Source organism: Hemiscyllium ocellatum, chromosome 17, assembly GCF_020745735.1.
Source record: "Hemiscyllium ocellatum isolate sHemOce1 chromosome 17, sHemOce1.pat.X.cur, whole genome shotgun sequence".
NCBI lineage: Eukaryota > Metazoa > Chordata > Chondrichthyes > Orectolobiformes > Hemiscylliidae > Hemiscyllium > Hemiscyllium ocellatum.
This window is the reverse complement of record NC_083417.1, coordinates 65,656,584-65,671,864: the sequence shown is the minus strand read 5'-3', so window position 1 is coordinate 65,671,864 and position 15,281 is coordinate 65,656,584. Positions and strand designations below refer to the sequence as shown.

Below are 15,281 nucleotides of genomic sequence, written 5' to 3'. Positions count from 1 at the left end.
TGCCGAGGACCCGGGGCAGGGGTTTGCGCTCTGCAGGTAGGGGAGTGGGGGGAATTGGAGGTCACTTCCTGACTGCACCTGGGGGCTTTGCAGGGAGTGAGGCAGTTTAAAAATGCTCCCTGACTGCACCCGGAGGCTTTATGCATTGCAGGGAGTGAAGTGATTTGAGGACATTCCCTGGGTGGGGATCCGGGGAGGCTTTGCACTTAGTGGGGAGTGAGGCAGTTTGAAGACGCATCTTTGAGGGGGCCCAGGGGAGGCTTTCCAGGGAGTGAGGTGGTTTGAGGACGTTCCCTGGCCAGGGCCTGGGGGAGGCTTTGCGATTTGTGGGGAGTGAGGCGGTTTGAGGACATTCTCTGGCTGGGGTCCGGAGGAAGCTTTGCGTTTTGCAGGTAGTGAGGCGGTTTGAGAACGTTCCCTGGCTGGGGTCCGGGGGAGGCTTTACGTTTTGCGGGTAGTGAGGCAGTTTGAGGATGCTCCCTGCCCGGGGCCCTGGGGGAAGGTTTTGCGTTTTTCGGGGAGTGAGGCGGTTGGAGGACGCTCCCTGGCCGGGGCCCGGGGGAAGGTTTTGCGTTTTTCGGGGAGTGAGGCGGTTGGAGGACGCTCCCTGGCCGGGGGAAGGTTTGCGTTTTTTGGGGAGTGAGGCGGTTGGAGGACGCTCCCTGGCCGGGGGAAGGTTTGCGTTTTTTGGGGAGTGAGGCGGTTGGAGGACGCTCCCTGGCCGGGGGGGGGGGAAGGTTTGCGTTTTTCGGGGAGTGAGGCGGTTGGAGGACGCTCCCTGGCCGGGGGAAGGTTTGCGTTTCTCGGGGAGTGAGGCGGTTGGAGGACGCTCCCTGGCCGGGGCCCGGGGGAAGGTTTGCGTTTTTCGGGGAGTGAGGCGGTTGGAGGACGCTCCCTGGCCGGGGAGGGGGGAAGGTTTGCGTTTTTCGGGGAGTGAGGCGGTTGGAGGACGCTCCCTGGCCGGGGCCCGGGGGGGGAAGGTTTGCGTTTTTCGGGGAGTGAGGCGGTTGGAGGACGCTCCCTGGCCGGGGCCAGGTTTGCGTTTTTTGGGGAGTGAGGCGGTTGGAGGACGCTCCCTGGCCGGGGGAAGGTTTGCGTTTTTTGGGGAGTGAGGCGGTTGGAGGACGCTCCCTGGCCGGGGGAAGGTTTGCGTTTTTCGGGGAGTGAGGCGGTTGGAGGACGCTCCCTGGCCGGGGGAAGGTTTGCGTTTTTCGGGGAGTGAGGCGGTTGGAGGACGCTCCCTGGCCGGGGGAAGGTTTGCGTTTTTTGGGGAGTGAGGCGGTTGGAGGACGCTCCCTGGCCGGGGGAAGGTTTGCGTTTTTCGGGGAGTGAGGCGGTTGGAGGACGCTCCCTGGCCGGGGCCCGGGGAGGCTGCTGTTTGCTCCGAGTTCAAATCAGTCCCGGCGTGCTGCGCGCTGCTAACGGCTACCGACCCACCGAGAGAGAGAGAGAATAAAACACCGTCCACAGAGATACAGGGAGAGAGAGAGAGATACAGGGAGAGAGGAACTAGCGAGGGAGAGTGTTGGTGAAGATGGCCGAGGCCTTACCGCAGACTCCGAGCAGGCACGAGAAGAGCCTGGGACTCCTCACCACCAAGTTCGTGACCCTGCTGCAGGAGGCCAAGGACGGGGTGCTCGACCTGAAAGTGGTGAGAGAGCGGGGGGGGTCACAGGGGGTTAGGTTTGATACCCGGAGGCCGGGACACTGCCCTGCCCCCCCCATCCCGCGTGGCCTTGGAGATGGAGAGGGGTGGGGGGGATGGGGGGGGTCGCGTGGATGTCGGTTGGAGCCCTCCAGGATGCGCGAGACGCAGAGCAGGCCGCGCGCCCCCATCCCCGGGGGGAGGGGGACAGCACGTGCTCAAGCTGCCGGTGTAGCCCGCGTCCGCTGGAGGGTCTGCTCTCCCACACACACACACCCCCCCCCCCCATCACCCTCATTGGTATCGCCCTGTTCAGCTGTGCATTCCAGCCCCCAGCCCCCCGCCCCCTCTTCACCCCCAACCTCACCCCCGACTTCCCCCTCCAAACCCACCCTCATCCCCACCCCCGACTTCCCCCCCCAAACCCACCCTCATCCCCATCCCCCCAACCTCACCCCCCACTTCCCCCCAAACCCAACCTCACCCCCAACCCCCAACCCCACCCTCATCCCCATCCCCCCAATCCCCAACCTCACTCCCCCACTTCACCCCCAACCCCACCCTCATCCCCATCCCCCCAACCCCCAACCTCACTTCCCCCCCAACCCCACCCTCATCCCCACTTCCCCCTCATCCCCCCCCAACTTCCCCCCTCCCATCCCCACCCCCCACTTTCTCCCTCATCCCCAACGCCCCACTACTCCGTCTGTCCTCTTGCCAACCCTGCTGTGCCTCCCCTACTGGCAGTGTCTATCTCACTCTCATTATTGGCAGTAAGGGTGAATGTTATCTTTTACAGTACATAACATTGTACTGAAAGAGAGAGAGGAGCCCTATCCAGCGTGGGGATGTCCTGTTGCTGAACTCATTACTGTGGCTACTGGGATCATTCACACTGAGTCACTGCTGAAACGTTCTGGGTAATAACTGTTCCTCAGGTCACCCAGGTAGACCTTCATTTTCCTTTGTCTTGGAGTTTGCTAAAAAGCAATGTTGGAGTCTGTTCAACAGCACACACACGCACACGCACGTGCTTACTCTGGTTCAGTTGCTAGTTGCATTGTTCAGTGCCACACACAGTTTACCAGAGGTCAGGGGTTCAGTCCTTGATCTGTGCTGAGGCACTGCACCTCTGTTAGGACAGTGGTGAAGTAGCTGCTTCTATCACTGACCAGGGTGTCCTGTGAGAGAGGACACGTGGAAGAGATCTCATTTAGACATTCATGTCTAAAACGCTGCTCACCCCCTCAACCAGCTTGCTGAAAGTCTGGACTGACAGATAACAATTGCTATCTTGTGCTAACTTTGCATAGGGTGGCTGCGGCAAAAGACAGATCTTGGGGACAGCTCAGGAAAATGGTGGGAGGAGAACCCCATTGTCAGTAGAATGTTCCTATAACTGTTATCTTGGAGAAGATATGAATCTGTCAAGGCCTTCTTGATTTCGACTGCTGTTCGACTGTCCCGGGTCACTTAGTTAAAGACATTGTGACTGGGCCAGTCCAGTGCCACCTGTGACCTCTTGTCCTCTTCTTGGGCCTGGATTTTGGTTGTGGGTTTGTGGTTTTGGCCAGTCAGTGGTTGGTCAGAGCTTCAGTTGCTGCTGTGAGGCTGCCAGTGTGGTGCTGTGATCCTCCGATTCCCAGGCTCTGTTACTAACCCTGTCAGCATCTAATTGTGCTCTGATTCCCCTCAGTTCAATAACCCATCTCGCACCATCCCATTGGGGTGAATGACATTCTGTTTTTAGAAGTAGGGAAACAGGTCAGTGGGGTATGTGGAAGGATTCTTTGCTGAAGGTGATGGAGTTACAAAATGGCATGACCACATCGAGGGAGAACATTGCTCGTGGACAGACTGTAGCTGATTGTTGATTTCCCCTGTCAGTCATTCCTGGAGGCTGGGGTGGATGGAGACTTTGTTGAGTTTTGGTTGTCAGTTTGGAAAATCTGTCAATATAAAGCCCCAGGTCCCACCCCCTCCTCTATCTTCCTGGGTGTCTCACTGGTGTCACAAAGCTCTTGTTACTGACAGCCTCTCTGTGTCATCCTCAGTAAGACATATTTGTTGAGATTTCAGCTGTTAAATGTAGGTAGGTTGGCCCCCTCTGGAATACTAAAGGAAGCAGCTATATCTCCATGTCCTCTCTACTGAGCAGTGGAACATTACAGATGTAACTCGTGGCCTGTTGCAGTCTTCCCTCCAGCGAGGAAGCTTTGTTCCATTCATAATGTCCCAACAGGAAGTGAAAATGGCCTTGTGGGGTCAAAGGTGAAGGAGTATTAAGGGGTGTCATGGGTTCACAGGACGCAGAATAGCTCAATCCATTCATGATATCCTGAGCATTCCTTCACCTTTGACCCTTAGAATCCATTGTAACTCCTGTTAACATCCTGAACCCCTTAATTAAAGGTGAATTATCTGCAGTGTAGGATTTCTGTAATTGCTTCAGCACGGCATTTTTTTCTTTGCAGAGGTGGAATTTCTTTGAGTAAGCTGCTTATTGATGTCCGATCTCCCTGCTATGTTTACTTCCTGTTCCCTCCCGTGTGGCCCTCTGTGGCTGGCGCAACCCCTGAATGAGGTAGCGGAAAATTCTTGCCTGCTCGCAGCCTTTTGCTCAACAGGACAGTATGGCAGTTTGTTCAGCAGTTTATATTTCCTGATATCGTTTTCTGATTGACGATCGAGTTAAGGCTCAGTGGGTATCCACCTATCCATCATGATTTTGCAGCACAATACATGTTGATTGTGTGAGGGTATGTAGAAGGACGCTCTCTCCTCCCTCTGACTTGCCATAAGATTCTTACGTATTCAAGAACAAGGGCTGAAGTTTTGGGCACACATGAGAGTGAACTAGTACGTGGCTGAATGTAGGCAGGAATCTTGGGTGATTTGGAGTCAGAGTCATAAGACACAGAAATAGACCCTTCAGTCCAACTCGTCCATGCTGACCAGACATCCCAATCTGCCTTCGTCCCATTTGCTAGCATTTGGCCCACATCCTTCTAAACCTTTCCTATTCATGTACCTATCCAGATGCCTATTTGATCACAGAGTTGTACAGCATGAAGACAGACCCTTCTGTCCAAATTAATCTCATCCCATTTGGCTGATGTCCCTCTTAAACCCTTCCTGTTCATATACCCATCCAGATGCCTTTTAAGTGTTGTAATTGTACCAGCCTCCATCACTTCCTCTGACACTTCATTCCATACATGCACCACTCTCTGTGTGAAGAGGTTGCCCCTTAGGTCCCTTTTAAATCTTTCCTTTCTCACATTAAACTATCCAGTTTAGTTGTGAGCTCCCCTATCCTAAGGAAAAGACCGTGGCTATTCGCCTTATCTATGTCCCTCATGATTTTATAAACTTCTAAAAGATCATCCAATGCTTCAGGGAAACCAGCACCAGCCTGTTCAGCCTCTCCCTATAGCTCAAATCCTCCAACCCGGCAACATCCTTGTAAATCTTTTCTGAACCCTTTCAAGTTTCACAACATCTTTCCTATAGGAGGGAGACCAGAATTGAAACACAGTATTCCAAAAGTGTCCTAACAACTGTCCTGTACAGCTGCAATATGACCTCCCAACCCCTATATTCACTGCACTGGCGAATAAAGGCAAGCAAACCAAATGTCGTCTTCACCGCCCTGTCTACCTTTGACTACTTTCAAGGAACTATGAACCTGCACCCCAAGCTCTCTGTGTTTGGCAACACTTCCCAGGACTTTATCATTAAGACAATTGTCTTCTCTTTCTAGCCCAAGATGCAGCTTACAACTGTGGCAGTTTTCTGATCAAAGTACCTGCAAATCTGTGATTGACGCTAAAATCCTAATTGTTTCATTAATGTCCTTGAGGGAGAGCAGACCACTCCCTGCGTGGACAAGGCGTGTGCAATATGGAAGTGGGTGAGCAGTGTCGGAGCTGTCAGCTGCCTTAGTCCTCATCGTTTTCCAGTACTTTTACTCCAGTTCCTCCCCACAACCAGCACAGCTCTGATAATGTTGTATCTTATAGGAGTGCAGATGGGATACCTTAAAAATCTTCCATTGATAATCCTGGTTGGTGGATTTTGCTTGAGCAGGCTGCTCCATTCTGGAGCGATGTTGAAAATCTTGGCACTTGCAGTTCCAGGCCAGCATTGTTCTGCCCTCCATGTGCAGTTTTGTGCTGTGAGCTTTTCCCTTGATCATAATGCTGCTGACACTGTCAAGCATGAGGATTGGCTACCTGAATCAGAGGGGAGCACAAAGACCATTTGATGATCTGTGCTGTCTGAATCTTTCAAGTTTTACTTATTGTGCCCAATAACATCTGTTTCATAAAACTACTGGTTGCACAAACTCAGAACCCCATTTCCTTCTGTTGTCCACGCAGACTCATTTGGGGTAATTTGTTTTATCATATTTGTTGATGGGATGTGGGTGTCACTGGCTCTGCCAGTGATTATTGTCCTAGAGAAGGTGATGGTGAGCTGCCACCTTCAACTGCTACCATCAGGGCACCCGCAATCACGTTAGAAAGGGAGTTCCAGGATTTTCGCCCAACGATGACGAAGGAACAATGATTTTCCAAGACAGGATAGCGTACATGTTGAGGGAAGCTTGAAGATTGTAGTGTTCCTTTGTGTCAGCTGCTCTCTCTTTTCTAAGTGTAAGAGATCACAGGTTTGAAAAGTGCAGTTAGAGGAGGCTTGGTGAGTTACTGCAGTGCATCTTGTGAATGGTAGACCCTGCTGGGACTACACATTGTTAGTGAAGGGGTTGAATTTTGAAGATGGTGGTTTGGGTGTCAGACAAGTGGATATATTATTCTCTTGAATGGTGTCTGACTCCTTGAGTTTTGTTGGAGCTGCAATCATCTAAGAAAAATGAAGAGTATTATCACAGTCCTGACTAGTGTTTTGTAAATGATGGACAGGCACTGGGGGGAATATTCACTTAGGTGAGTTAGTTGCTGAGCACTAACCTGCATTGTGTTTATCTGGCTGCTTCAGTTCAATTTCTGATCAGTAGAAACACCCAGGATTAGGGCCAGTGGGAATAATGGATTCAATGATGGTAATGCCATTGAATATCAAGGGGCAGCAATCCGTTTTTCTTTATAGGAAATGGTCATTGCTTGACTGGCATGACTGTTACTTGCCACTTATCAGCCCAGGCCTGAACGTTGTCCAGGTTTGAGAAGCATGTGGATACAGATTGCTTCAGTATCTGAAGTGTCACAAACCTTATATGTAAGTATGATATTCTAAAAGAGAGAGGCAGTGAACATTGTGCTGTCATTTTTGAACATTCCTTCATCATGGAGGTCAGAATTGATGTCATTGAAACCACTGAATATGGTTAGACCAGGGACACTACCTAAGCAACTCCTGCAGTGATGTCCTTTGGCTAAGTCAACCATAGCTATCTTGCTTTGTGCAAGGTGTGTCTCCAACCAGTGAGATTCCTTTTGATTCCCATTGTCTCCAGTCTTACTAGACCCCCTTGATACCACACTCTATCAAATGCTGCCTCGATGTCAAAAGTGATTTCAAAAGTGGAGCGGTACTCAGTGGTTAGCACTGTTGCCTCACAGCGCCAGGGACTTGGGTTCGATTCCAGCGTCAGGCGATCGTGTGGAGTTTCCACATTCTCCTCGTGTCTGCATGGGTTTCCTCCCACAATTCAAAGATGTGCAGGTTAGGTAAATTGGCCATGCTAAATTGTCCTTCGTGTTCAGGGATGTGTAGGTTAGCTGCATTAATCAGGGGTAAATGTAGGATAATAAGGTAATGGAACAGGTCAGGGTGGGTTACTCTTTGGACGATCAGTGTGGACTTGATGGGCTGAAGGGCCTGTTTCCACTCTGTAGGGATTCTATATGATTATGATTACTCTCTCCTCCCCTCGAGTTTAGCTCTTTCACCCCTTGGCTCGTGTTTGCTAATGTGAGGTCAGGAGCTGAATGACTTGGTGGAACTCGAACTGAGCATCAGTGAGCAGGTTATTTCTTTGTAAGTGCTATTTAATAACACCTTTGACTCCTTCCTTCACTCTGATAATCAATAGTAGATTGATATAACAATGATCGGCCAGGTTGAATTTATCCTGCTTTTTTTTTCTAAGCAAGTCATACCTAGCAATTTTCTATATTGTTGGCTAGTTGCTGGTATTGTAACTACCTTTTAGCTTTTGATGAAGCTCTGTCCCAGAGGCCTGCGCTATAGGTGCTCTTGTGCAATACTGCCAGAGGTTGCCATCCCTTAGGTAGGTTTTGGACCCAAAACCTTGCCTATCTTTGTCAGTCATTTGAGCGGATGTGTGAGACTCTTGGTTAGTATACCAAGATCAATCGTTTGGAATTCCTCCCTATACTAGCAAACTGACTAACCACTCGCTGGCTGTCTTTTCTCTGCTTGCAAAATGATCACTACATAAGTCACTCCACTCCAAAAATCATCTCTTATATATAAGTACGATATTCTAAAAGAGAGAGATTCTATTCAAAACAGTAATTTGTTATGACATAGAGACCAGTGTTTCGGCATAGAGTCTCATTTCTCTTCTGATGTGCTTTCATTAGGTTTTAATGCGTATGGTTACTGGATGAAGGTCTGCTGTGGTAGTGATTCAGTCCATGCTAAAGAGATTGTTGTCAACCTGTTCCGTTTGGCTGTGGAAATAAATAGCCAGCGATCTGGCCCTGTTGCCGACTGCTGTAATATCTGAGCTAGGATAGGTTGTTCTTTTGCTTCAGAAGGTAGTGGGGGACAAGGCAGAAAACTAAGGATATTGTGGTTCTTGTATAAGAAGAATTTTCCATTGGGATACTCCAGCAATGTGCCCAGTCCTAGTAATTTTAGCCTTGCATGAGAGGTGGACATCACTGGCCATTTAAGGGTGTGGTTAAGAGTCAACTATATTTTGCATCTAGGCCAGAAAAGATGAAGACAGCAGATTTCGTCCCCCTTTTTAAAAAAAAAGCGTGATTTTTTTTGTGTCAGTGGATAATAGTTTCATCATCACCGTGTCCGAGAAGGCTTTCAACTCCAGATTTATCAATTGAATTTTTGAGGACAAGTCTGCAGAGCCTCTGGATAAATAATCCAGTGGCATAAACCTCACTGTTGGCAGTGCCATATTTTTAAAGGTAGCCATGATGTGGAGGAGCCGGTGTTAGATTGGGGTGGACAAAGTTCAAACTCTCACAACACCAGGTTATAGTCCAGCATGTTTATTGGGAAGCGCAAGCTTTCGGAGCGCTGAGCCTTCATCAGCTACCTGATGAAGGCTCAGCACTCCAAAAGCTATTACTTCCCAATAAACCTGTTGGACTTTAACCTGGTGATGTGAGTTTTAACCTACAAAGTATTTTTAAGAAAAGAAAGGAACATTCAAATTGCAAAAGCTGAAATTAAAGTGACTTTTCACCTGCTTTGGGAGCAGAGTTCAAACCCAGCCATTTGCTGGGAAGGTGATTCTTTCTGTGTAGTGACAGGCTGCTATTTGTAAAAAAAAAGGTCTCTATCCTGTTTTAGTGCTGGCTAGGAAGACTTCAGTAGAAGTGTCATTCCCAATGTGAGGAATCACTGAGTTGAAATCCTACTCTGCCAGCCTCTTCCCCTGAAAGACAATATCAGTAAAACTGTTCACTTATTGAAGGAGGGATGGAAAGCTGCTGGCAGCTGTTCAAGAAAGATCTACCAGACCAATCCCAAGAATGTGAAGGTTGCTTCCTGAGGAAAGGTTGGACAGATGAGGTTTATTATATCCACCGGAGTTTAGAAGTATCGGGGTGAATTGATTGAAACTTAGACCATCCTGCGGGATCTTGACAGGATGAACATGGAGAGGATGTTTCCTCTTGGAGCAGCAGAATCTAGAACCAAGGCTCACTGTTTCAATATAAGGGGTCTCCCATTTAAGACAGATGAGTTCTTTTTCCTGAGGTGAGTCTTTGGAGTTCTCTTCCTTAAAGTACAGTGGAAGCCGAACCCTTGAATATTTTTGTGTCCAAAATATTGATAAGCAGTGGGTGGGGTGAGGGGGAGGGGTGAAATGTTATCAGAAACCTGTGGGAAATGTGGAGTAATCAGATCAGCCACGATCTTATTGAATCGCACACCAGGCTCTGGGCCAAGTGGTCTTCTCCAACTTTTAATTTGTATGGTGCAGGGCAGGCACCGCTTTAAAAATGCCTCCTATTCTGCAGAAAGAAAAAGCCATTACTTTGTGTGGAGGCAGTGTGGAAAATCCGACACCGGGTCTAAATATAAAACGCTGTCTTTTGACCAGCGAACTAACACAGTTCATTGGGAATAGTTTGTATTTTTGAATGTTAATTTCACAGTACACTGGAGCCCCTGTTGTATAGCTCCCAGACATGCATATCTGGGCTGTGTTATAGGCGAGACCACATTTTCAAAGCTGATGCTTGATCCAGCTATGATTCCATCAGAATCAATAATGTGTGTACCTCCCAACTGTTTCCAGGCCACAGCTTCCAAAATAATTAAATAAAGTAAGTACTTTTTAAAATCAGCCAAAGAATTAAATAGCTGATTTTTTAATGTTGCTTTTAAAGTGCATGACTGTGTTTGTAATCTTTGCAGACGGGAGGATTTAGGGTCAAAAATGGGCCTGTGATACAAAGGTCTGCATTGCACCATGTTACAGCAGTGCCTTACACTCAAGGAGCAGGTGATGTACTTACTGTCAAGTGGACAAAGCTATACTGACTATGATACAAGACAAACCCCGACATCCCTCAAAGTTGCAGCATGACGTGCTGGATTCTGAGGAAGAGGCGCTGGAGCCCCAGGGAAGATAACATTGGAACGACTGGGCCCTGGGGATGGGATTGTTGCTGGAGGGGCCTGGACCAATGTTGGGGGGCTAGGAGTATAGGGTATCAGGTGAGGGATTTATCTGGACAAGGTCCGCTGAGAAGGAAGGGGTACTGGAGGAAGGAGATGGTGGCCCGAACATGGCATTGGGCTATCAGGTATGAGGCTGAAGCTGGTCACCTGGTAAAAGCACAGCAGCTTTTACTCTAGAATTGAAAAAGTAGTCTTTATCATGCTGATAATGAAACTATCATCAACTGTTGTAACTATCCAGACCAGTCCAGTTGACATTAATATTTGGAAAGGAGGTGTGAACCTTTTTAGAACCGACATTGTTTTGTGAGCCAGTCCTCCTGGTTAGAGCGGATTCTTTTGTATTCTGCAGTCCTTTTCACTGACATTTGGAAGCAGTGACCAATCTCTGTGGTTGTGTGTATGTGTGGACAGATGATGCCAGTGAGAGGTCTGTATTTGTGAACATAAAAGCACGAAAGGCCCCTTTGTCTGTCTGGTGGCCACATGCATTCAGTAAGCATTGCTGCCAGTTACATTGAGATTCTGCCTGAGGCAGAGCAGCTGACATTGAGGTCGACTTTAGCTCCCCCTGATGTTTCCTCTAAGTTGCAAACAGCTAGCTATCTTCCAAGATCAACCCATTTTGAGTGGCTTTCTCTGCCAGCAAACATTAAATCACCCAGCATCCCCCTCAATGAAAACCACTGGCTGACAGCTAAAGAAGCATTCCCACTGATACAGGACAGTGCAAAGAAAACTGCACGCCCTGTAACACAAGCTGGATCACACTCTGCACCCTACAAACTGATACAACCTACATCTTCTGATTGACTATAAATGTTATAAATGACTATAAATTTTCTTTACTCAGCGAGTTGAGAGTTCATGGAATGCCCTGTCAGTAACAGTGGTGGACTCTCCCTCTTTATGGGCATTTAAACGGGCATTGGATAGGCATATGGAGGAAAGTGGGCTAGTGTAGGTTAGGTGGGCTTGGATCGGCGCAACATCGAGGGCCGAAGGGCCTGTACTGCGCTGTATTTTTCTATGTTCTATGTCATCAGTTGCACCCTGGTATCTGATCAGATCAGTGAAGTCCCAGGTTTTGAACTTCCTATTCAAACTCTGAGTCACCCTCAACCATTTGACGCTTGGACCCAGTGTAGATGTGACCCATCGCCCGTACACAACTCCTGTCCTGAGAGATACAATCCTAGTGAGGTTACGACCATTCTCAACTGCACTAGCTGAAGCTGCTCAATGGACTTTTCACCTCAACCTTTAGCAACAACTGCTTCCTCAGTCAGACAAAACTATAGAGGCGCAGTGTGGTGTTGCTTGTCCAATTAAACACATTGAGTCTCCATCTCAGAAATCTTAAAGCTCCCGAACTGTTTCACTGTTACGAGCTTTGCAAAGCACATGGCTTTATTAGTAGAGTTCAAAAAGAAGGAAGTTAAACTGACTGGTTTGGCACCAGTTGAAGTATTCTGGCTAATTCTGGGCACCACATGTTGGGGAGAATTTCAAGCCCTCGGAAATGCTGCAGAGGAGAGCAATTGTTTTCCCGCATCTGTGGTATAATTCTGGTAATGTGGGAAGACTGTAGAACATGAGATTAATCTTAAAGCAGAAAAGGTTAAAGGGAGATTTCATAGAGATGCCTAAAATTCTGAGGGGTTTTGATAATAAATGAGAAGCAACTGTCTCTAATGACAGGAGGGTTGATAGTCAGAGGGGATACAGATTTAAGGTATAGTTTTAAAAAAAACTAGAGGGAGATAGAAACTAAAAGAATAGCAGATACTGTAAATTGGAAACACAAACAGAAATTTCTGGGACAGCTCAGCAGGTCTGGCAGCATCTGCGCAGAGAAATCAGAGTTAACGTTTCCGGTCAAGTGAACCTTCCTAATAACAGTTCTGAAGAAGGGTCACTCGATCCCGAAACGCTAACTCTGATTTTTCCACACAGATGCGGCCAGACCTGCTGAGCTTTTCCAGCAATTTCTGTTTGTGTTGTAAGAGGGAAATATTTTTGCAGCCCCCAGTATGTTGTGACTGGGGGCTATCTGAAATAATTGAGGGCAGATTCAATCATTGCTTTCGAAAGAGAATTGGATAATTACTCAAAGGAAATTTTCTATGTCCATGGGGAAAGGCCAGTAGAATGTGACTTGTGGAATGGCTCCTTGGTAGAGCTGACAGAGATACAATTGGCTGAATGGCTTCTTAAGTGCTTCAGTTTGATTCTGCAGCTTGGTCTGAATGTGAAATAGAGAATAAACATGAAGAGCACAGTGATTCCCTGCTTATTTCAGTAGAGTCATGTGGTCAGCTTTTGAGGGCGAGCATGTTATGGAAAATGTGGTGCCCCAGGGTAGGGGAGATTCCTGGGGAGAAGGCTCCAGATAACTTGCACTCCTGGAATTAAAGGAGGTGAATGTTTCCTTGATAGAGCAGTCAGTGACTGCACCATGTGATGTCACGCTGAGATGTGCAAAAGAAAAATGAGCTTGCATTTATGTACCACCTTTTACATGGTCTCAGGATATCCCAAAACACTATCAACCTGTCAAGTGCTTCAGAAGTGTGGTTACTGTTGTAATTTAGGAAACTTGGCGACTAGTTGATGTCCAGCAAGCTTTCTCAGTCAACAATCTTGTCAACATACTAGAGGAACGGGTGGATTGGTAGAGGTCCGACCCATCCTAGAGGCTGATGGAGCTGGTGTGTTTCTCCTTCTGGCTGCCATTTTGAGACCTCCATCTGCCATTTAGCGCCTGATCTCCTGTCGCACCAGCCTGTCAGTCTGCAGCAGCCTTCTGATAACTCTGATGAAGCCTGTGAATATTGCAGCAGGAGCAGTGAAAGAGGCTTACACTCATTTCACTCCTTTTTTGACCCAGATGGTGCCTGGGATTTTCCCCAAGCAGTGGAGTCAAGTCACTTTCTGCTTTCTTTGCTGTTTTGTTTCTTGTCAGTTTCTGATGCTTATTTGAGCTTCTGTTTTGGCAGGTGGGTGGGGATTTACAGCAGGTGTTTTCCATTTGGAGCAAATACAGTTATGCCAAGAACCCCCAGCTCACCAGAGTGGCTCTATTCAATCTGAGTTCGTGGCAAACTGGCTCCTTGTCAACCTCCCAGCTCTTTGTTTAGTTCAGAACTACTTACACACAGCAAACAATATGCTATCCACCAGGTACATAAGAAATGTGAGCACGAGTAGGCCATTCAGCCCCTTGACCCTGCCCTGCCTTTAACCAGGGTCATGGCCGATCCAACATTTCTCATGTCCACTTTCCTACTTTTTCCCCATAACCCTTGATTCCCCGACTCAAGAACATATCTATCTCAGCGTCAAATATACACAAGGCTCTGCCCCCCCACGGCAAGCAGTTCCAAAGACACTCAATCCTCTGAGGGAAGAAATTCCTCCTGATGAATCTTAAATTGGTGCCCCTTTATTCTGAGACTGTGCTTTTGGGTCCTAGACTCTCCCATGAGAGGGAAACACCCTCTCAGCATTGACCCTGTCAAGCCCCTTAAGAATCCTAGAGGTTTCAGTGAGGTTGTCATCTTCTAAACTACAGTGCGTAGAGTCTCAGTCTGTTTAGTCTTTGATCGTTAGACAATCCCTCCGGACCTGCAGTCATTTTAGTGAACCTTCCCTGAACTGTCACCAATGAAATGGTAGCTTTTAAAAGGACCAAAACTGCTCAGTACTCCAGATGTGGTCTCACCAACAGTACAACCTCCCTCCTCTTATATTCCAAACCCTTTGAAATAAGGGTCAACAGTCCATCTGCCTTCCAGATTACCTGCTGCACCTGTGTGCTAGCTTTCTGTGCTTTATGTACAAGTCCATTGTGTTGCAGCTTTTTTGCAGTTTTTCGCTGTTTAAATCATACACTGTTCTTTTGTTCTCTCTTCCAAAATGCCTTTGCATTTTTCCACATTATATTCCATTTGCCAACTTTTTGCTCACTCACTTAACCTATCGATATCTCTTTGTAAACAGTTTGATTCCCCCCATCTCAATCCTGCCTGTCCACTTGTTTTTGTGTCATCTGCAAATTTGGCTTCAAGAGTATTTGCTTCCTTTCTCATTAATGTAGGTAAACAGTTACCGTCCCAACAGTGATCCCTGTGGAACCTTACTGCACACGTTGCCAACTGGAAATGGAGCCCCGTATCCCCACTAGCCATTTCCTGCTCATGAGCCAATTCTGTATCCATGCCAATATTTTATCTCCAACACCGCGGGCTCTTACGACCTAACCTTTTGTGTGGTACCTTTTATTGATTGCTTTCTGGAAGTCCAAATACAACACATCTGCTGGTTCCCCATAATCCACTCTGGTTGAGACGTCTTTAAAAAAAACTCTGGTGAATTAGTCAGAATCCCCCTTTCATGAAGCCATGCTGACTCTGCTAGATTAAAATAGGATTTTCCAAATGTTCTGCTATTACTTCCTTGATAATTGATTCCACTACCTTTCCAACAATAGATCTTAGGTCAATCAGTCTGTAGTTATCTGCATTTTCTTAATCTTCCCCCACCCACTTTTTTGAATAGGAGTGTCACATTAGCAGTTTTCTAATCCTCCGATAATTCTCCAGGATCCAAGGATTTTTTGGAAAGTTACAGTCAGTGCATCCACTACCTCTCTAGCTACCTTATTAAGGATCCTCAGATACAACCCAACAGGGCAGGAGGCTTATCTGCCTTTAGGCCCCATTAGTTTGTTTAATGCTACTTCTCTCGTGATGGTGATGGTACTTGA

The 15,281-nt window shown here is 47.5% G+C and overlaps 1 protein-coding gene across 1 annotated transcript in view; it reads left to right on the top strand.

Annotated features, from left to right (window-relative positions):
• Positions 1 to 1,360: 1,360 nt before the first annotated feature.
• Positions 1,361 to 15,281, top strand: part of e2f4 (E2F transcription factor 4) — a 41,340-nt gene continuing 27,419 nt past the window's right edge. Inside the window, exon 1 of the mRNA XM_060837836.1 lies at positions 1,361 to 1,651. Within this exon, the coding sequence (XP_060693819.1) occupies positions 1,535 to 1,651 (117 nt within the window). The 5' untranslated portion in view covers positions 1,361 to 1,534. The remainder of the gene's footprint in view (positions 1,652 to 15,281) is intronic.